The sequence below is a fragment of the Rana temporaria genome, chromosome 12, assembly GCF_905171775.1.
Source record: "Rana temporaria chromosome 12, aRanTem1.1, whole genome shotgun sequence".
Classification (NCBI taxonomy): domain Eukaryota; kingdom Metazoa; phylum Chordata; class Amphibia; order Anura; family Ranidae; genus Rana; species Rana temporaria.
Window position 1 is genome coordinate 64,935,690 of NC_053500.1, and position 21,871 is coordinate 64,957,560.

The window sequence follows — 21,871 nt, forward strand, 5'->3', positions numbered from 1 at the left end:
GCTTACACAGGGCTTAGGACATTCCCATGTGACATCCCCAGACCAATCACCAAGTACCAGCACTATCACATGAGGAATGGGAGTAACCCGTATTCTGCTCTATAATTGATAGTACCAGGTATTTCCTTCACCTCTGACAGCTGAACAGATCAGTGGAGGATAGATGGAAAGGCTGGGAATGCAGGGAGTAAAGCAAACTTGTGCTTTGCCCTGTATGAGTGGGTCAGTGTGGTAACAACTTTGCTTTAAACACCTGATAACACTAAAAAAGTATACACAATAAAAAAAGGCAGTACCTAGCATGGAATATGGAATCAGTACATCACACAAATCAATGTATTACAGCATTCCAAAGGTAACATGATCACATCTCCCAGGATAGACAACAGAGGTGCTTACCTTGTACCCAGCTGGTTTTCCAGATGGGGGTATCCAGTTAAGTCGGATTTTCCTAGCATTGATCGCCTGGGCGTTAAGGTTGATGGGGGCACCAATCTTGCCACGTGGTGACTGTAGGGACTGCACAGGCATTACCTTCTCCACAACCTCTGTTGCTAAATCGGAAGTAAGAAGGATATCATAGATGAGGCAGGTATTTATTAGCTTTGTCCAAATGTGTAATTGTCTTTTTTGTTTTACTTTTAATTTTTTACTAACAATGTAACTGTATATAACAAGCTAAGAGGGAATAAGAGGAATACGACCACTGTACTTCAAAATCTCTGTAACGGATTAAAAACTGTCCCTACTTCCTAACAGAAAAGGAAGAATTCCTTTCACTTCACGTGCAACAGAATAGAACCTGGGTTAGGTAAAAAGGATTGTTCTAGGTTTGTGATGAAGCAGCCTACCGACTATCCTAATGATTGGTCCGCCAATCTATGGCTTGATATACATAATTCTTGACTAAAAGGCTGCTGGGTTAGTTAATGTATATTTGAGGTATTTTAGAAAACCTAGTACTTTATTTTACATCAAAACACTGGTTCCTTTTATTTTTCTATAGAAGAATGTTGGTTAGGAGGGGGTCGACAGGGCCAAACACAATGTGAATTTTGCTCCGTTACGCACACAATTTGCAAAGTGTATGGCCAGCAGTCTATGTAGATCTAGAAGTTAGGAGAAAAGTCAAAATTCCTTATCTTTATAATTATTCCAGTATTGAAGCCAAAGGCCCAGCATTGCAGCCAAGCAACCCGAAAGAGGTCAGCAATGGCAGCAATCCATATTTTTAATTATCTTGATTCTAACTCCTACCCCAACATCAAGGTCAGCCATAATGCTTTTTCTTTTTAGGTGATGTTATCACAAAGAAAATGGCAGTATAACATATAATATATTATTTTTGTTAATAATCTTATGCTGAAAATGTCACTTCTCACCTGGGCTGTCGTCAATGGTGATGGTGCATTGTGGGTATTTGCCAATCTTGGCCCCATACTTTGGATTACTAAGCTCCAGCAGAAACTGTTTGACCTGGCGGTTTCCCAACAAGGTGTCCACCTCTGACCGGCCAAGCAAAGGAACTGTGATCTCTGAGAGTGTGTCATCTCCTTGGTATGCCAGGTCACCTTCTGAGAATGCATAATCCTGAAACAGGGGAGAAGAAAGGGACACCGAAAAGTTAATGTGTAATCATGTAAATACCAGCATATTTCCATATTCTTACATGTAACATGTCAATGGGTATAACATGTCAATGTGCCAGGATTGGTGAATCGGCACGGTTCCTCCATGGCTGCTGGTGTGAAAAAGCCAATAACCAATATAGGCCTCAATACAAACATTTAAGAAAACTCTGGGTGACTCAGGGTTGTATTTTTTCCCATACACACTAGGGAAGTACTGTAAACTAAGGATTTAAATATAAATGTGTAAATGTAGGTCATAGATGCAAAAGGCATGCAAACCAAATCTGCAGCTTCTAAGGTTGGCAATATACTTTTGAAAAGCCATTGACTGGGGTAAGAGTGGTCTAATGCAGTGGTCATCAACCCTGTCCTGCAGGGCCCACTAACAGGCCAGGTTTTATGTATTACCTTGGGGAGATGCAGTCTAGAATACTGCAATCACTGAGGAGCAAATTATATCAGCTGTGATGTATTTCAGTTATCTTGCAAACCTGGCCTGTTAGTGGGCCCTGCAGGACAGGGTTGATGACCACTGGTCTAATGCACTGCTTTGTTATGGACTAGTATGACTATGCAGTTCAGTTCTAAGAATCAATTTACAAAAAATGTAAATAACAGTTACATTTTTTTTTAAAATAACAATAAATGTCCCACATAGAAAATATAGAAGTGATTTACTGCAGAAAACTTAAGCACAATCATGCAGTTAGAAGAAAAAAATGGGTACATTCCTATCTTAATAAGGGTCACTTGTTGTTCAGTCGTGTCTGACTCTTTGTGACCTCATGGACCATAGCGCGCCAGGCTTTTCTGTCCGCCACTGCCTCACGGAGCTTGTTCATTTATTGTTTCGATGATGCCATCTATCTATCTTGTTTTCTGTTGTCCTCTTTTCCTTCCATGTCTCCCAGCATCAGGGTCTTTTCCAAAGACTCCTCTCTTTGCATTAGGTGGCCAAAGTATTTGAGTTTCAGCTTCAAGATCTGTTCTTCCAGTGACTATTCAGGGTTGATTTCCTTTAAGATTGACTGGTTTGATCTTTTTGGTGTCCAAGGGACTTTCAAGAGTCTTTTCCAACACCATAGTTCAAAGGCATACATTTTTCGGCATTCAGCCTTCCTTATGGTCCAAATTTTACAGCCATAAGTTACTACTGGGAATACCACAGCTTTGACTATACGCCATTTTGTCAGTAGGGTGATGTCTCTGCTTTTATAATGTTGTCTAGTTTTGCCATTGCTTTCCTCCCAAGAAGCAAATGTTCTTCTTTATGTCATAGCTACAGTCACTGTTTGCTGTAATCTTGGAGCCTAAGAAGATAAAATCTGTCACAGTTTCCATTTTTTCTCCTTCTATTTGCCTAGAAGTGATGGGACCGGTTGCCATGATCTTAGTTTTCTTAATGTTGAATTTCAGGCCAATTTTTGGGCTCTCCTCTTTCACCTTCATTGAGAGACTCTTTAGTTCTTCTCTACTTTTTGCCATTAGTGTGGTATCTTCTGCATATCTCAGGATGTTGATATTTCTCCCTGCGATCCTAATTCCAGCTTGTGATTCCTATGGCACATGTGTCACAATCACACAATCCGACATCTGAGTTGATGAACAGCTTATGTGAAGCTCGGAACTCATCTCTAGCCTAACTCAAAGTCTTTTTTTTCTTTAATGAGATGTGGGCCGGGGCATTCCCCCATGGATCTTGAAAACAAAGAGGCGGAGGACAGTCTGAGCTTATTTCTAATGTAGAAAGTCAGTGGATGGAGGGTTGATCTTGCTGCACTAAGCGTATCTATCTATCTATTCAAATCATAAAGCATGTAAAAACAGTCATCATAATCAACACAAAAAAATAAAATAAAATGGAGATGAGCCTTTACCTTGCCCTCACGAGCCGTCAGATCCTTTGAGCGGTAGGTAACCTGTGATTTACCACTCTGCAGAATTTCCCGAGAAACAGGAACACGTGCTAATTGTTCATGGCGGCTGTAGGTATACGCTGGCTTCACAAAGGACACTATACTCTTAGCTGTAATATAGGGAGAGGTTTATCAAGATATCATAGCTCTGGTGTAAGACTTTACAAAAAGTCACCTATGTTACAATTATAGGAGTTGCTTTGTATGATCAGAATCATTATTTGCAGGGCTTTTTTTCAGCGGAAACACAGTTCTGGCACCTCCAGCACTGAACGTATGTAATGACAAGAGGTGCTGGGTCTATTGATGCTAGCTGCTAGGGCATCTATTGTTGCTGGAGAGGATATATTTTTGCAGGGGGAGGTCTATTGTTGCTGATGGGGGCTATATTGTTTCTGGGGGTGGGTCTTGTGTTGTTGGGGGGCCTACTGCTAAGAGAGAGGTCAATTGATGTTGGCTACAGGGAGATCTGTTGTTGTTGCTGGGGATGGGGTTATTTTGTTGCAGATGGTCCAATGTTGCTGGCTGCAATGGATCTAATTTTACTGCTTTTCTTGTTATCATAAACAAATTCCAAATTATTTAGCACCACAATTGTTACTTCGTTCTGTATTCTCTAAAAGTACTGGGAGGTGGGTAGGGGGTGGAATCAAGGAACGGTGGATCGGGGGTGGAACCAAGGAACTGTGCTCAGAGGTGGGTAGGGGGTGGAACCAAGGAACAGTGCGTGGAGGTGGGTAGGGGGTGGAACCAAGGACCGGTGCTCAGAGGTGTGTAGGGGTGGAACCAAGGAACGGTGCTCGGAGGTGGGTAAGGGGTGGAACCAAGTAATGGTTCTCATAGGTGGGTAGGGGGTGGAAACAAGGAACTGTGCTTGGAGTTGGGTAGGGGGTGGAATGAAGGAACAGTGCTTAGAGGTGGGTAGAGGGGGGAACCAAGGAACGGTGCTCAGAGGTAGGTAAGGGGTGGAACCAAGGAACTGTGCTCGGAGGTGGGTAGGGGGTGGAGACAAGTGGTGACATGGATTATTTGTAATGAGAAATCTTATGTTTCTTTGAATATGTCATGTTAAAACCAAAGTTTACATATAAAAAGGATGACATCTGCACAAAGAAAAAATCCTTATCTTCAGTGTGATGTGTCCTTTGTGCTTAGGTCTTCTAGTTCAGTAGTAATTTTCCTCCTCTGACACCCAACTGTCATTTGCACTCAATCGGAATGCATAGAAGCATTCATAGAGGCGGCCTGCACTCTAACTCATCCCAAAGGTGTTCTATCGGGTTGAGGTCAGTCCAGTCAAGTTCCTCCACCCCAAACTCGCTATTCCATGTCTTTATGGACTTTACTTTGTGCACTGGTCCAAATCATTTGGTGGAGGGGGGATTATGGTGTGGGGTTGTTTTTCAAGGGTTGGGCTTGGCCTAGTTCCAGTAAAGGGAACGCTTAAGGCGTCAGCATACCAAGACATTTTGGACAATTTCATGCTCCCAACTTTGTGGGAACAGTTTGGGGATGGCCTCTTCCTATTCCAACATGACTGTGCAGCAGTCCACAAAGCAAGGTCCATAAATACACAGATGAGTTCTGACCTCAACCCGATAGAACACCTTTGGGATGAATTACAGCAGAGACTGTGAGCCAGGCCTTCTTGTCCAACATCAGTGCCTGACCTCACAAATGTGCTTCTGGAAGAATGGTCAAACATTTCCATAGACACGCTCCTAAACCTTGTGGACAGCCTTCCCAGAAGAGTTGAAGCTGTTATAGGTGCAAAGTGTGGGGCAACTAAATATTGAACTCTACGGACTAAGACTGGGATGCCATTAAAGTTCACGTGCCTGTAAAGGCAGGTGTAACAATACTTTTGGTAATATAGTGTACAATAAATTATTCTTGTTCAATACAACAAATAGGAAAAGGATTGTTTTGCCTCCAACTCGACTTCATTTGCTATCAAGCCTGATCTTTTCTTTCTGATGACAATGAACGATTTGCCCATTTAGTGTGATAAATGTCAGGATAATTACACTGAATTATCATATTGCTATATGCATGGCCAGTACAAGTCAGACATATAGGCCGGGATTCACGTAGAGCGGCGTATATTTGAGCGGGCGTAGCACATCTCATATGCGCTACGCCGACGTAACAGAGAGGCAAGAACAGTATTCACAAAGCACTTGTTCCCTAAGTTACGGAGGCGTAGCGTAAATGGGCCGGCGTAAGCCCGCTTAATTCAAAGTAGCAAGGTAGTGGGCGTGCTGTATTAAAATGAAGCGTGACCCCATGTAAATGAATGGTCGAACAAACGGCGCATGCGCGCGCATGCTTAGAATCACGTTGCATATACTCCCTAAGATACGATGGCTCAATGCCTTTGACGTGAACGTAACCTACGCCTAGCCCCATTCACGTACGACTTACGTAAACAATGTAAAATACAAGGCTGTTCCCGCGCCCATACCTTAACATGATTTACCCCTGCCTTATGAGGGGTAAACTTACGCCGGACGTACACCTTACGTAAACGGCGTAGATTACTGCGACGGGCGTAAGTACATGAATCGTGAATCGGCGTATCTTGCTCATTTACATATTCAACGCGTAAATCAATGGAAGCGCCCCTTGCGGCCAGCGTAAATATGCGCCCAAGATACGACGGCGTAGGAGACTTACGTCGGTCGGATGGAGCCAGAATTCAGGCGTATCTTGTTTCAAGAATACGGCGCATCCGTGGACTTACGCGGCGTATCAATAGATACGTCGGCGTAAGTCCTTTCTGAATCCCGGCCATAGTATGTAATACATCTGTACCATGAATGGAAAAGCCATGTAAAGGACATCACTGCGCCCACCTTGCTCCTTGATGATTGTAATGTTAACATTTTTCTTTCCCAGGTGGGCGATTCCTGTGGGAACATCCAGTGCCTCCACCAATAACTGCTTCTCATCGTCATCTTCTGGTCTGATGAAAAGGGGCACACGAACATCCACAAGTTCCACTCCCTCCTGAAATTCCACCAGCCCATGGGCATCTATTAAAAAATACAAAGAGGTAAGGCAAACAGCAAAGATAAATGCTCTGAGAAAAAGCAACAGGTTCCCTTTAATTGTGCCAGCAGTAGCTCAAGACCCATTTCCTTACCTCCCATGTGGCAAAGCTAATATCTGGTCAGGTAGGCACCCATGGCTGTCACATGGGGTAGTAGTCATAAAACCTGATTAGGCTCCAAGTCATGGCTAACACTCTTCACTCCTGGCAGTCCAATGGAGCAGTAAAGGATAGGTGTGTATAACCCATTGGTTGCCATGCATGGGCAAAGCCCATGTCCCTTTTAGTTTATGCTGGTATTAGAGAAATGTAGCACTCACCTCTGTCCGATATGACTGTGTAGTAGCCAGGGGTGACTTTCAAGTCTTGGAAAGACTCTTGGTTGACATGTTTCTCTGTGACTTTTACAATTTCAGGTTCAGCTTCTCTTGGAGCCATCAATACGGTGTCTGCAATTGTGTGATCCTGTCTGTAATAAAATGGATTACCAATCATTATATGTCAATTATATGCGATTAGAACTCCTGTCAGTTTTTATTGCTGTCTGTGTCCCCAGTTAGGGAGATTCACCCTCTCTATTTATCCTGTTTACTATTATCATTGAAAGTGAAAGTAAAAGAAAATCCAAAATTTTGGGTTGTCCCCAGAAAAGTAATAGTGGGGAAATCTTCCAATGGGGACACTAGGTCCCCAAGGAAATCCTTTAATTTGCAGGGATTTCCTCTCACTTCCTGTTTGGCTATGGGACAGGAAGAGAAGAAAAATCTCCACAATGGGACACAGATGGTGGAACAAAATCTGTCAGGGGTTATAACCCTCCCTTACTCTATCCAAATCCAGGCCATGATTAAGGCCTGGCAGCCAAAACAAGTTGGCTGTTTTATAGCTGTTATTCATGATATTTCAATAAAGGACAACCGTTATTTGATGTTATCCAGATTGCTGACTTTTCCTGCACTGATTCCTGAACTTATACTGTATAAGCCTGAATGGAGATATTGAAAAACAAGCAATTTACTTCAAAACCTCTGAACGTTCTGAGAGATTTCACAACAGGTTCAGGTCTTTTGTCTGGTTACACAGCAATGGTTAGCAGGAAGGTATTGTCTGGGGTACAAATAAATGGTGTTACTGGGATTAGAGAGGGAGAAATTAGGGTGAATTTTTGATATGATAAAATATCAGGCATTTTGTATTTCTTGAATTATACATATTGTTTGTTCAAATAGAAAGGTGGACAGGTGTCCAAAAACTAAGGCAGTGTTCATACCTTTTGCCTGCATTGGATTGTAACCTAGAAGGAAACAAGAAGTAGACAAGCTGTAATTTAATGTATTCTGTGAGATGAATGTAAATGCATCAAATAGAAGCCAGACTTACCGGAAATTGGTCTGCTTCACCTTGTGTGTTCCAGGTATCACTTTATACACCTCGTTTAGCTATGGGAATAAACATTATTAGTAAGATAAATACTTATTAGACAGCGATAATTGTGTACATGTGCAACTTCATCGTCTTCCATTGGTATGGCCAATACCATAGGTCGGGGTTGGCAATATTAGCATTCCAGCTATGGTGAAACTACAAATCTCGTCATGCCTCATGCCACGGTATTTGTAATGTCACCACAGATGGAGCACTGAAGTTGCCGGCCCCTGCTGTGGGTGTAGCAATCACCTTGGGTAATCCTAAAACCAAGCGAATTATCCCTATCAGAAAATAAGTATGAACCAGCCTGGAGACATTACCAAGGCTATTGCCATTGTATTCACTAGACATGTGCAATTTGTTTAGTTTCTAATTTGTTTTTTAACGAAAATTCGCAAATTCGTTAATTTTGAATTTTCGTTTTAACAAATTTTTTATTTCCGAATTTTCGGACTTCCGAAATTTCGAATTTCCGAATTTTCGTATTTCCAAATTTTTAATTTCCGAATTATCGTATTTCCGAATTTTTAAATTACCGAATTTTCGTATTTCCGAAATTCGGAAATGTTTTTTTTTTTTTTTTTTTTAAATCCCGAATTTTTAAAAATTTCGAATTTTTCATTTTCTATTTTCGAATTTTTCAATTTTAGAAATGTCTAATTTTTCATTTTTTTTTTATCTTCTAATTTTTCATTTTCGATTTTCAAAATTTTGCATTTTCGCATTTTTCATTTTCAAATTTCGAATTTTTCAATCTTCGATTTTTCAATTTCGAATTTTCGAAATTTCACATTTTTCATTTTCGAAATATCGAAAATGGAAAATTCCAAAAAAAAATTTTTTAAATTTTTAAATTCGAAAATTCAAAAAAAATATCTGAATTTTCGAAATTGTGGAATTTTCGAAATTGTGGAATTTCAATTTTTTTAATTTTAGAATTTTAGAAATTCCGAAATCCCAAATTTTCGAAATAAATTTTTTTCGTAAAAAAAATTTCATTTTCGTTTCATTCGTTTTTTCCCCCGGAAATTTCGTTTTTTCCATTTTATTCGTTTTTTGCTTTTCCGGAAATCCGAAAATTTCATTAGTTTTTTCTATTTTTTCGGAAATTCGGGAAAATCGAAAAAAAAAGTTCCCGTTTTATTCGTTTTTTTTGCTTTTTTTCGTTAAAAAAACCCAGAATAAAACGGGAACATTTTTTTTTTCGATTTTCCCGAATTTCCGAAAAAAAAAAAAAAACGAATGAAACAAAAACAATTTTTTTTTGTATGTATCCTAAAAGTGTATCTCTAACCAAAACTTATTTTTTTAGGTTTGGACAGATTGGAGGAGAGGAAGTGGTGATGTTCCTTCATCTTGGAGGAATTTCCTTTCACTTCCTGCTGCTATAGAACTATACACGTTAATTGGTCTACAGATTAGATGATGGATTTCCAAAGCTTTTTTGTCCTTCAAATAGTAAAGTTAGTACTCAAATAGCGTCACATAATAAACCTTAGATTCATCCAAATCATAAGAGTCATACCACAAAGCCTTGTAGTTAGGTAGTTAGGGCCGTGGATAAGAGGGTACCACTAGTCCCCCTGTATGAGGCCCGGGTCAGCAATGGGGCCCAGGCAACAGGGTGAATTGGATGTGGGCAGGGAGAGCATATACTGGAACTGATCCCCTGTATATTTGCAGCAGTTGAAAGCCATACAAGGATTCGGTTCCACCAATTGCCACCCCACAGTGCTTCTGGCTTCCCTCCTCTCCTTCCCGCCAGCAGCTGCAAGCACACAATAGCATCCTTCAAGATGGAGAGTGGGGGAATGACTCTATATGTCATATTTATCAGCCCCTTCCTTTCCTGAATGAACACAATGAGTGATGGGTACCCATCACTCACTGAGTTCATTCATAACTGAAGCATTGGCTGTATGAAGCCCCATGTTAGGTTGGTGTATGGGGCCCCGTGGTTTCGAACAACAGCCCTTTAGTCAGACCTTGTATAGGTGTGTAGGTACAGCTAGGTGATACCAATCAGGAGCCAAACAAATATTGCCATCAATCTTGGGAAAGTTGAAGGTGAGGGTTTATTGATGGCAGGCTATCTATAGGATGAAGAGATTCATTTGCACTTTCATGAAGAGGCCCTTTGAAATTTTGGTTTTATAAGGACTAAAATGTATTGGACTTCATACCAAGAATGGCCACTAGAAATGGAAACAAGGTCATCACAGGGTGTACCATGGGGGGACAGCCCACTGTATTTAATTACCGTTTGTTCAACTTCCCGACGGAGCTGCTCACATTCCCTTGTCTGAGGCTTAGACAGGTTCTCAGTGAAAAGGCGAGCCAACCTCAGTGAGACTCCATATGGGACTGAAAGAGAAGACATTTATTGTAGCCACCATACCTAATAGTGCTAGTAACAATAGTATGGACCTAGTATCACATAGATTTTTTCATGTAGGATTTACAGGTATTATTCTTCTCTTACCAAGATCGCAGTACTCCTCCTGACAAAGCCTTTATCTGCTTTTTCCCTCCAAAAGGTCAGCACCATGTGTGTTTATGCATCATCCAGGGTCAACATCTATTTCCTACACTGATGATGCTGGCTCAGAGATGACACAATCACATAATTCCTGGTACCTGTAAAGTTCTTGGCTGTTTCCTGTGTCTGAAACAGACCAGCCCCCTGTTGCTGCCGCTCACCTCATGGACTCCTACAAAGTTACAATGTTGTGGCTAAATCACAAAGGGAGAGGAGACTGAGTAAATGCATCCTCTTGCCTGCAGCAGACTGATGACATCATCTTGATTGATGCGTGTTCCCAGTACTGAGGAACACACATCGGTCTTCTCCCCTTGTGAGTCCCCTCCCCCTACAGTTAGAATCACTCCCTTGGCAACATATTAACCCCTTTATCACCCCCTAGTGTAACCCCTTCCCTGCCAGTCACATTTACACAGTAATCAGTGCAGTTTTATAGAAGAATAAGAAGAAGAATACGTATCGGTCTAAACTGAGGAAAAAAATAATGGGCCACATTCACAAAAGAGATACGACGGCGTATCTCCTGATACGCCGTCGTATCTCCTGATACGCCGTCGTATCTCTGTTTCTAACTATGCGACTGATTCATAGAATCAGTTACGCATAGATAGGCAGAAGATCCGACAGGTGTAATGGACTTACACTGTCGGATCTTAGGATGCAGTACCGCGGCCGCCGCTGGGGGGAGTTTGCGTCGTAAACCAGCGTCGGGTATGCAAATTAGGAGTTACGGCGATCCACAAAGATTCTTCCCGTCGTTACGTCGTCGCGAGTGTTAGATTTCCGTCGCAAAGATAGGGCACCTTTAACATGGTGTAAAAGTACTCCACCATGTTAAAGTATGCCTGTCTTTCCCGCGTCGCTTTTGAATTTTTTTTAAATCTTTTATTTTTCCCGGCGTAAATCTTTTTTCACGTCGCGATTCACAAAACGTCGGCGCGTCGTAATTTCGCGCAAAGCACGTCGGGAAATTTGCGACGGGAGCATGCGCAGTGCGTCTGGCGCGGGAGCGCGCCTAATTTGAATTGGACCGTCTTGCGCCAGACCTGTTTACGATACACCCCCACAAATTTCCAGGTAAGTGCTTTGTGGATCGGGCACTAAATCGGAAAAATTGTGGCGGTGTAACGTAAACCGGTTACGTAAACTTGCCCCCAGCTGTACGTGAATCTGGCCCAATATTTTTTTTAAAAATGTGATATTTATTAAATCAAAAAGTAAAAAATATTGTGTTTTTTTCAAAATTGTCGCTCTTCTTTTGAAAATTAAAACCGCAGAGGTGATCAAATACCACCAAAAGCAAGCTCTATTTGTGGGGAAAAAACAAAGATTTAATTTGGGTACAGTGTTGCATGACCGCGCAATTGTCATTCAAAGTGCGACAGCGCTGAAAACTAAAAATTGATCTGGGCAGGAAGGGGGTGAAAATGCCCTGTATGGAAGGGGTTAATTGACCCCCTTTCTCAGCACCCCTCAAAATCTAATGCTGTATAATACTTTATAATTTAACTTTGCAGTCAAAATTCCTCAATAAACCATTAGTGCCGTTCACACTACAGCGATATGAAAGTAGGCACGACTTTGCGAGGCAACTTCAAGTCGCCTCCAGGACAGACAACTTTGCCAGTGGCCAATCAAACACTAATCAGCTCAGTGTGAGGGAGGGGTTTGCCTGAGATAACTAGTTTCTCTTCCTGTAAAGTTGCTTCAGTTCAGACAGTGATCCGACTTTGGAGGCAACTTCCATTGAAATCAATGGGCACAAGTCGCCTTAAAGTAGTACAGGAACCTTTTCTGAAGTTGGAGCGACTTCAGTAGTGTACATTAAGACGGCTCTTATTCACTTTATTCTAATTTCTCATGTCGCGTGACTTGGGGCAACACAAGTCGGATCCCAAGTCGCGGTAGTGTGAATGGGCACTTATAGTTCAAGCTGAATATTTTAGAAATTAATAAAACAAGACTTGAGATTTAGGACTCTTACTGAACCCATTTTATGCCCCCCCCATATTCACAGTCACCCCACTCCTGCTGTTCTAGTCACATACCCAGCTCTTTGGGGTTCAGGGCATCGGGTGATGGAGGTGGTCGGTGTACATTGTTGGTAATCTTCCATCTCACTGAGTCTCCACCTTTCAGGTTTCCATTTCGTACAAGTGGAGTGTTTAGATAATCAGATTGCATAAGGCTTTGTCGTAGCATATAGTGGTCTTCCTTAAATCCCACATTGCGCCCTGTAATAGGAATAGAAAGGTTATAAAATGAAAGATTCTCCTTCTAAGTTTTACAAATGTCCAATTGAATTAAAGGTCGAAGTTCATCTTTTCCAGAAAATAGCCCATGCAGTCAAGGGCCCCAGTGGACCTTAAAAATCTGTGCAAGCTTTGTGAAATGTTCATTAATGTTATTGTTATATCTGTAGGCCACTTGGGTCCCCTAAGAAGCATGGCTAAAAAACTCAGAGTTAGCAACCCCCGTGTCCCAATTTGTTACTAGGACATGAAAACCGTTCCAGCATTGCAGAAATTAAAGACAAAGGTTTCACGTCCTAGCAATGTGGTGGTTGCTAACTATGAGTTTGTTATCCAGGCTTCTGAGGAGACCCAAATGGCCTACAGGTAAAATAAAATGAATGATCATTTCATAAAGTGGCACAGATTTTTTTATTATATCTACGGGGGCTGGGAAAGGTAAACGTCGTCCCTAAAGCTGCACTCCAGGCAGACATACAAATCCACAGCTAAAATACAAATATGGAAACTGATATACCTGCCAAAAGAATTTGGAATTGTATGCAACCAGATTTGTGATCCTGAAACCTGTCTCCTCACTTGCAGCAGCAATACAGATTAGTGAAGAACACACCTCACTCACACCTCACTGCTGATTGGAGACTAGAGGAGGTCATCCTTCTACTCACTCTACTCTGTCCTATAGGGGATGTTTACTGTCAACGCATGAGCATGCAGCAAAAGTCTGATTGGAGACTAGAGGAGGTCATCCTTCTACTCACTCTACTTTGTCCTATAGGGATGTTTACTGTCAACCCATGAGCATGCAGCAAAGTCGTATTGTAGACTAGAGGAGGTCATCCTTCTACTCACTCTACTTTGTCCTATAGGGATGTTTACTGTCAACCCATGAGCATGCAGCAAAGTCGTATTGTAGACTAGAGGAGGTCATCCTTCTACTCACTCTAATTTGTCCTATAGGGGATGTTTACTGTCAAAGTATGAGCATGCAGCAAAGTGTGATTGGAAACTGGAGGAGGTCATCCTTCTACTCACTCTACTTTGTCCTATAGGGATGTTTACTGTCAACCCATGAGCATGCAGCAAAGTCGTATTGGAAACTAGTGGAGGTCATCTTTCTACTCACTCTACATTGTACTATAGGAATGTTTACTGTCAACACATGAGCATGCAGCCAAGTCTGTTTGGAGATTAGAGGAGGTCATCCTTCTACTCACTCCACTCTGTCCTATAGGGATGTTTTTTGTCAATGCATGAGCATGCAGCAAAGTCTAATTGGAAACTAGAGGAGGTCAACCTTCTACTCATTCTACTTTGTCCTATTGGGAGGTTTACTGTCAACACATGAGAATGCAGCAAAACCTGATTGGCTCCAAGTGCTGCCCTAGCTCTCCAAACCTACTGTGCAGGGGTTATGCCCCGTACACACGATCGGATTTTCTGCCAGCAAAAGTCCGATGTGAGCAAAATTCCGACTGTGTGTAGGCTCCATCGGACATTTGCTGTTGGAATTGCGGCTACAGATAATTCCGATTGTCTGTAGCAATTCCAACGAATGCTCGGAAACAATTCGATGCATGCTCTGAAGCATTGCATGCTCTGAACTTCATGTTCTCGGCTCGTCGTAGTGTTGTATGTCACCGCGTTCTTGATGGTCGAAAGTTCAGAGAACTTTTGTGTGACCGTGTGTATGCAAGCCAAGGTTGAACGGAATTCCGACGGAAAAACCTTGGATGGACGGAAAATCCCATCATGTGTACAGGGGAATTACAGGAAGCCGATATAAAGAAAAACAAAATCAGGTATTTATACTAGTTGCAAAAAAAGAAAAAAAAAACATTAATTAATAAATACGAGATTAATCAGATTTTTATATCTGCCTGGGATGCAACTTTAATATCTCCTCATACATGATCGTTCTGAAAAATCACAATAAAAGCACCTACAAATGTGTGCTATTTAGATAAAATGGTATTGAATTGAATATAAATCCTTACCTCGTCCACAGCAAGGCAGCAGAGCCAGACAAGCCTGGAACAAGAAGACATGGTTTAGCTTATCACCGCCTTTCCTCCTACCGCTAACATGATAGCAGCTGTGTTATAACTTCACTATTCCATGTACATAGAAATATTAAGTGTTTTGTGATATGTCAGGAAATTCTTACAGCATCTTCATTACTGACTGTTACGTTCTCCTTTCACATACGTTACTGTAGTTACACATACAGGGGCATTTTACTAGGGATGGTGAGAGTAGATTGATGGAGGCTTCACCTCCCTCTTATTCTAAGATTCAGGCTTGAGGAGTGTGACGCAGCCTGTGACTGACAGAAATCAACCCACACCATGTTATTGCCAGGAAATAAAGATTTAATCTCAAATATATATTTGTATGCCAATTTAAAACAGTTTATTGATATGAATTACTTATTTTTACTTTGTATGGCATTTTTTTTGGAATATAGGACCAGCAGCAAAGGACTAGAAGCTCCTCCTGCTTATGTTTGCCTGCAGACAGGCTGGGAAAGAGCTGGGTCATGTGACAGCTCTATATCCAATAGAAGATCGGTATTTATTTTTAAAATATTATATAATTATTAAAATAATTACAGTGCCATCATCCACATACAGAAAGAGAAGGGACCATGTAAATAAAACAGTGTGTGTTTAGTATCACTTTAATTCATTTCTTACCCTACAACAGGCACAGTATTTCCAGCACAATAGAAGTAACAGACCGAGGAGCAGCATCAGGAAGATGAGTAGAGGAATGAGCCATAGGAAGGCACCGGGTGGACATTCTGCAGAAGAGAAAAATATACCATTTATGAAAAATGAGAAACCAAGATGGGAGAGAGTATGTAAAATAAGGAGCAGTGATAGATATAAAGAAAGTATTCATACCCCTAGAAAATTTCCACATTTTGTCATGTTACAGCCAAAAACATAAATGTATTTTATATTGGGATTTTACAGTATGTGATAGACCAACACAAAGTGACACATAATTGTGAAGTGGATGGAAAATGATAAATGGTTTTAATTATTATTTTTTTTTTACAAATAAATATGTGAAAAGTAGGGATGCACTGATACCGATACTGGTATCGGTATCAGCACCGATACTAGCCATTTTGGCGAGTATCTGTACTCACGAAAATGCTCCGATACCGGAAACCGATACCGGAAGTGACGTCACTTGGGCAGGGCCGGATTCCAGCGGCCCCAGCCCTGTCCTCCTGCAGCGACTTCTCGGCTCTCGCGGCAGCCCCCCACACTAACATAGCCCCCAGCGGCGCAGGCAAGGCACTTGCTACTTTGCCTGTGTGGAAGCTGGGAGCGACAGGCGCGCAATGACTTCCTGGTACAGGAGAAAAAAAGCAAGGTAACTGGCAGAGGCAGAGCCTAATGCTCCTCAGTGCGGCCAGCATCAGGGGAGGTTTTCTTCTAAGATTGTTCTGTATTTGGCTCCATTCATATTCTCATCAACTCTGACCAGCTTCCCTGTCCCTGCTGAAGAAAATCATCCCCACAACATGATGCTGCCACCACCATGTTTTACAGTGGGGATGGTGTGTTCAGGGTGATGTGCAGTGTTAGTTTTCCGCCACACATAGCGTTTTGCTTTTAGGCCAAAAAGTTAAATTTCGGTCTCATGTGACCAGAGCACCTTCTTCCTGTTTGCTGTGTCCCCCACATGGCTTCTCGCAAACTGCAAACTGGAATTCTTATTACTTTCTTTCAATAATGACTTTCTTCTCGCCACTCTTCCATAAAGACCAGATTTGTGGAGAGCACGACTAATAGTCGTCCTGTGGATAGATTCTCCCACCTGAGCTGTGGATCTCTGCAGCTCCTCCAGAGTTACCATGGGACCTCTTGGCTGCTTCTCTGATTAATGCTCTCCTTGCCCGGCCTGTCAGTTTAGGTGGATGGCCATGTCTTAGTAGGTTTGCAGTTGTGTCATACTCTTTCCATTTTCGGATGATGGATTGAACAGTGCTCCATGAGATGTTCAAAGCTTGGGAGATTTTTTTATAACCCAACCCTGCTTTAAACTTTTGCACAACTTTATCCCTGACCTGTTTGGTGTGTTCCTTGGTTTTCGTGTTTGTTCACTAAGGTTCTCTAACAAACCTCTGAGTGCTTCACAGAACAGCTGTATTTATACTGAGATTAAATTACACACAGGTGGACTCTATTTACTAATTAGGTGACTTCTGAAGGCAATTGGTTCCACTAGATTTTAGTTAGGGGTATCAGAGTAAAGGGGGCTGAATACAAATGCACGCCACACTTTTCACATATTTATTTGTACAAATTTTGGAAAACCATTTATCATTTTCCTTCCAAATTTATGTGACACTTTGTGTTGGTCTATTACATAAAATCCCAATAAGATACATTCACATTTTTGGTTGTAACATGACAACATTTAGAAAATTAAGATAGCTAGCTAGCTAGCTAGCTAGCTAGATAGATAGATAGATAGATAGATAGATAGATAGATAGATAGATAAATAGGCACTGGCAGGTGGAACTGTGAATGGTGTATAAGTGTCACCTAGGTTTGTCACCTATATATGACGAGGGGTTCCAGGGTTTGTGAATGTTGTGGAGAAATTAAACGTTTTATTTTCTCAGATCTTAATAAGTTCTGCTCTTGGTCCTGGAGCCCAGAATCTTTGTAGAGCTTTCCTCCATTCCATTCCTAGGTCCACCTGCCCTCACCTATCCATCACAATTTCATGTACCTCCAGTGGGGACACTTATAATTTTGCATTAGGACCACAGATACCAGGGTGCCGTCACGTGGCTCTGTGGCTTACGCATGCGTTTGCAAACGTGTGCGGACTAAACCCCTGCTTTTTAACGTATACTGTATACCTGACAGGTTTTAATTGGTTGTCTGCCAGCTGGTCGGTAAGTAGGCTTGAGTTTTTTCCTTGGATTTATCCTTGGCTTTGTTGATACCACATCTTACCTAGTAACATCATTAATATTCTCAGCTGTCCACAGGCCTTTTATTATGTGCTCAGAACTCTCTATATCTCTGCTTCGGGAGCCTGCTGCTGGGTGAAAATGCTGAGCGCTGACAAAACACTAACAAGGTATAAAAGCTGCCTGTTTGTCTGGGAGAAACCATTAGGGGGCACCCTGTTAGCCAGTAACTGATATGAGTTTTCTTAGTGTCTCGGGTGAGCAGATGTTTTGTTCATTTATACTTTGCTGCCTTGCTGAATAAAATCAGATGGGCCTGGACTGTTACTGGGTATCCCCGTCTTGGCTTACTGCTGCCAATAGCAGTTGAGCCTGTCTCATTACAATATATAGATAGATTAGATATAAGGGATAGAAAGAGTACATAAAATATGGAGCAGGGCGCTTGGAAAGAAAGGACATTGATGAAATATGGGACATCTTCCTAACCTTTTTTCTTTTGTACTAGCACAGTGTAATTGGCCAACACAGAACCCACTCCTTCTACTGTGTAATGATAGGTACAATCGTCCTCCTCATCACGGAAAGTGCATTTCTCTGTTCGTTCATCAACTACCAGAAAAGAAGAAGTCCACATATTAGAAGCCATGACATCTATATGTAATGTACATATCACCAGCTAACGATAATTGGTTCCATGCAGTAATACCTTTGGTGAGCTCATCCACCATCTTTATCTGGATGTCACAGCTTTCACATTTTTTGCCCTTCTTCTCCCCAGTGCCCCAGGCCTGGCACTGCGCGCATGTCCGGACATCCTCACAGGCCCCCAGGAGGCGCTGTTCACAAAGAAAGGAAACAGTACAGGTTTCGGATGTTAGAAAGAAATAGAAACTAGAATAAGGTGACCAGATTTTTAAAATGAAATCCGTGACATATTTTCTCTTTACTAGTAATGGCAACAATCAGCGACTCTCTGCCCATCACCGCCCGCCTCACAGCCTCTCAAGTCTTACTCTTTGGGCCCCGGATACTACTGGATGGGGAGCGGAGGAAGATCACTCCGCCAGGGAAGGCAAGGAGATAGGCAGGTGGCTGGCTTGGATTTGAGCCAGGGCAGGATCACATGCGAGCGAAGCTGAATGGGCAAATGCCCGAAACTGAAGAAATATTCCCTCCACTCCGACCAGCACATGATCATCAGAAAGGGGCACAGATAATGGGAAAAATACAACCCCCCTATGCTAGTAGGCACGGCTGAGCTGGGGGGGGGGGGGTGTAATTCAATTTTTTGTTATTTTAATTCTGCACTGACTGTCTTTGAAATTGCCCCTGCCCCCTATTAAATCCAATCTGGGGAGAAAACCAGGGACAGACTTGGTCCGGGGACAGTGTCCTCAATCAGGGGACTGTCCCCTGAAACTGGGGATGTCTGGTCACCCTAAACTAGAGTGTATTCTCAGTATAGAGTCATTCATGTAAAATCGACATCCTTCCCGATTCATATTTTCATTATCGGATTTCACATATAGATTGGAAATTGGCCTCTGAAAAGTAATCAGTGGCGGATTGGTTTTCAGAGTGAGTTGGACAGGTGGCGATGAGGCAATATGTTGCCTTCTCTCCGCATTTTTTAACAAAAAAAAAAGGCTAAAGCACCCTGCTACAAGGTGGTTGTGGCACAGCCCTATGCACTTAAAGTATAACAAAAGAGTGGAGAGTGGGGAGGGATTAGAACCCCTGTCAGGTTTTTTATTTCTTCCTGTGTTCCCGTTAAAGAGATTCACCCTCTCTATTTGTTCTGTTTACCATTATTATTAAAAGAGAAAGTAAAAGAAAATCACAAATTTTGGTTTGTCCCCAGAAAAGTAACAGAGGGGAAATCTTCCAATGAGGTCACTAGTTCTGGTTCCCCCGAGAAATTCCCTAAATTTCCAGGGATTTTTTCTCACTTCCTGTTTGGCTATGAGACAGGAAATGATGGGAAATCTCTGCAATGGGACACAGATGGCCAAAACAAATTTGATAGGGGTTATAACCCTAACTTGCTTTATCCAAAATAAAAATAAAAAAACAGTTTTGCCCATAGTTCTACTTAGACGTGTGCACTACCAAAAAAAAATTAAAAATTCTTTACGTTTCATTCGTTTTTTTTTTTTTTCAAGTCATTCGTTATGATCAAAATGTGTTATTTCGAAAAAATTAGAAAATTCGGAAATTTGAAAACCGAAAATTCGAAAATAAGAAAGAACGAAAATCCGAAAATTCTAAATCATAACTAATAATAACTAGCTATTAAATTAGAGGTATTGGAATTACCTTTTAAATTTGTCTGTTAGTGAACATAATAAATACGAATTTATCTGAAGTTAGGAATTATCCGAAATAACAAATGAAATGTTACAAATTAATAACTAATGAAACATTTTTGTTGTTATTATTAGTATTCGGTACGTTCTATTCGTTTAGATGCGGCATTCGTTATTTCGGATAATTCGTAACTTCGGATAAATTTGGATTTATTACGTTCACTAAACAGCCAAATTTGAAAGGAATACCTATAATTTAATAGTTACTAATAGTTATTATTAGTTAGTTATTATTTCAGATTTTTTAATTTTCCTGTTTTCTAATTTTCGGATCTTCGTTCTTATTTTTGGATTTTCGTTCTTTTGAATTTTCAGATTTTTGTTCTTTGTTTTTCAGATTTCCGAATTTTCGAATTTTCAGATTTTCGAAAAAAAATGTTAAGCGGGTTTCCATTAATTTGAATATTTTGGAATTAACAAATTTGTCGAATTTCATCAAAAAGCAAATTTGGAACGAAACAAAATGTCTAGTTCTACTTTAAATGGGGTCTTGTTCTGTGGCAGTACCATGCTCTGTATGTGACATGTGATTTAAATGTTTTGCCCGGCTGAAAAAGTATTGTGGCTGTAAAATGCATACATTCCTGAGCATGCATGCATACTTTTCTTTAGGTGGGAGGTTGGGGGGGGGGGGCAGGTGGTAAAACTGCGGCTCAACCATCTGTTTTTCAGTTAGGTCTCACAACATAAATGTGTACATGGTGGTCTGGATCTGGTTAATAATGGGCCCTACAACCAGATGAAAATGCGGTATTACATGTGTTGTCATGTAATGTAAACCAATATGGCAGACCTACCAATGAGCTGCTAAATTCACACATGGCATCGGCAAACTGGGAATCGGCGTCACATTTGCAACGACCGCACTCACATTTCCCTCGGTTATTGCACAGGCCCTGTAGAAAGTAAGACAGTAATCAGTACAGTTGTAGCTTCAATCCATTTGATACATTATCCTTCACTTCCACTCATAGTCGTGTGCACAGGGTGTGCCTGGGCACACCCTAATCACCTAATATTGTAAAAAATAATAAAACTGTAAAAAAAATATAATATTGTAAAAAATAATAAAACTGTAAAAAAGAATAAAACTAAAAAATAAATAAAAATATTGTAAAACATAACAAAACTGTAAATTATATATATATATAAAACTGTAAAAAAAATTATATTGTAAAAAATAACAAAACTGTAAAAAAAAACAAATAAAAATAATGTAAAATAATAAAACTGTAAAATATTAATAATAATAATAATATAAAAAAATAATAAAACGGAAAAATAATAATATTGTAAAAAATAATAAAACTGTAAAAATAAATTATAATAAAAATATTGTAAAAAAATAATAAACCTGTAAAAAAAAATTTAAAAATGTAAAAAAATAAAAATATTGTAAAAAATAATAAAAAAAAATGTAAATAATAATAATAATAATAATAATAATGATAATAATAATAATGTAAAAAAAGAATAAAACTGTAAATAAATAATAAAAATATTGTAAAAAAAATGTAAAAAAATTAAAATATTGTAAAAAATAATAACTGTAAAAAAATAATATTGTAAAAAATAATAAAACTGTAAATAAATAATAATAAAAATATTGTAAAAAAGAATAAAACTGTAAAAATAATAATAATAATATAATTGTAAACATTTATCAAACTGTAAAAAAATAAAATAAAATGTAAAAAATAATAAAACTGTAAAAAAAATAAAAAAAAATAATATTGCA

The 21,871-nt window shown here is 40.3% G+C and overlaps 1 protein-coding gene across 4 annotated transcripts in view; it reads right to left on the reverse strand.

Moving 5' to 3' along the window:
- Window positions 1-21,871, reverse strand: part of ITGB4 (integrin subunit beta 4) — a 119,797-nt gene that overhangs the window by 30,277 nt on the left and 67,649 nt on the right. For all 4 annotated transcript variants that reach the window (XM_040330360.1, XM_040330363.1, XM_040330361.1 and 1 more), the window contains exons 15-28: window positions 20,931-21,029; window positions 18,474-18,603; window positions 18,254-18,376; window positions 15,518-15,624; window positions 14,819-14,852; window positions 12,618-12,803; window positions 10,288-10,391; window positions 7,980-8,038; window positions 7,870-7,893; window positions 6,920-7,068; window positions 6,403-6,582; window positions 3,509-3,657; window positions 1,383-1,590; window positions 400-554 (exon numbers count right to left, since the gene is read on the reverse strand). In XM_040330360.1, the coding sequence (XP_040186294.1) occupies window positions 400-554; window positions 1,383-1,590; window positions 3,509-3,657; window positions 6,403-6,582; window positions 6,920-7,068; window positions 7,870-7,893; window positions 7,980-8,038; window positions 10,288-10,391; window positions 12,618-12,803; window positions 14,819-14,852; window positions 15,518-15,624; window positions 18,254-18,376; window positions 18,474-18,603; window positions 20,931-21,029 (1,707 nt within the window). The remainder of the gene's footprint in view (window positions 1-399; window positions 555-1,382; window positions 1,591-3,508; window positions 3,658-6,402; window positions 6,583-6,919; window positions 7,069-7,869; window positions 7,894-7,979; window positions 8,039-10,287; window positions 10,392-12,617; window positions 12,804-14,818; window positions 14,853-15,517; window positions 15,625-18,253; window positions 18,377-18,473; window positions 18,604-20,930; window positions 21,030-21,871) is intronic.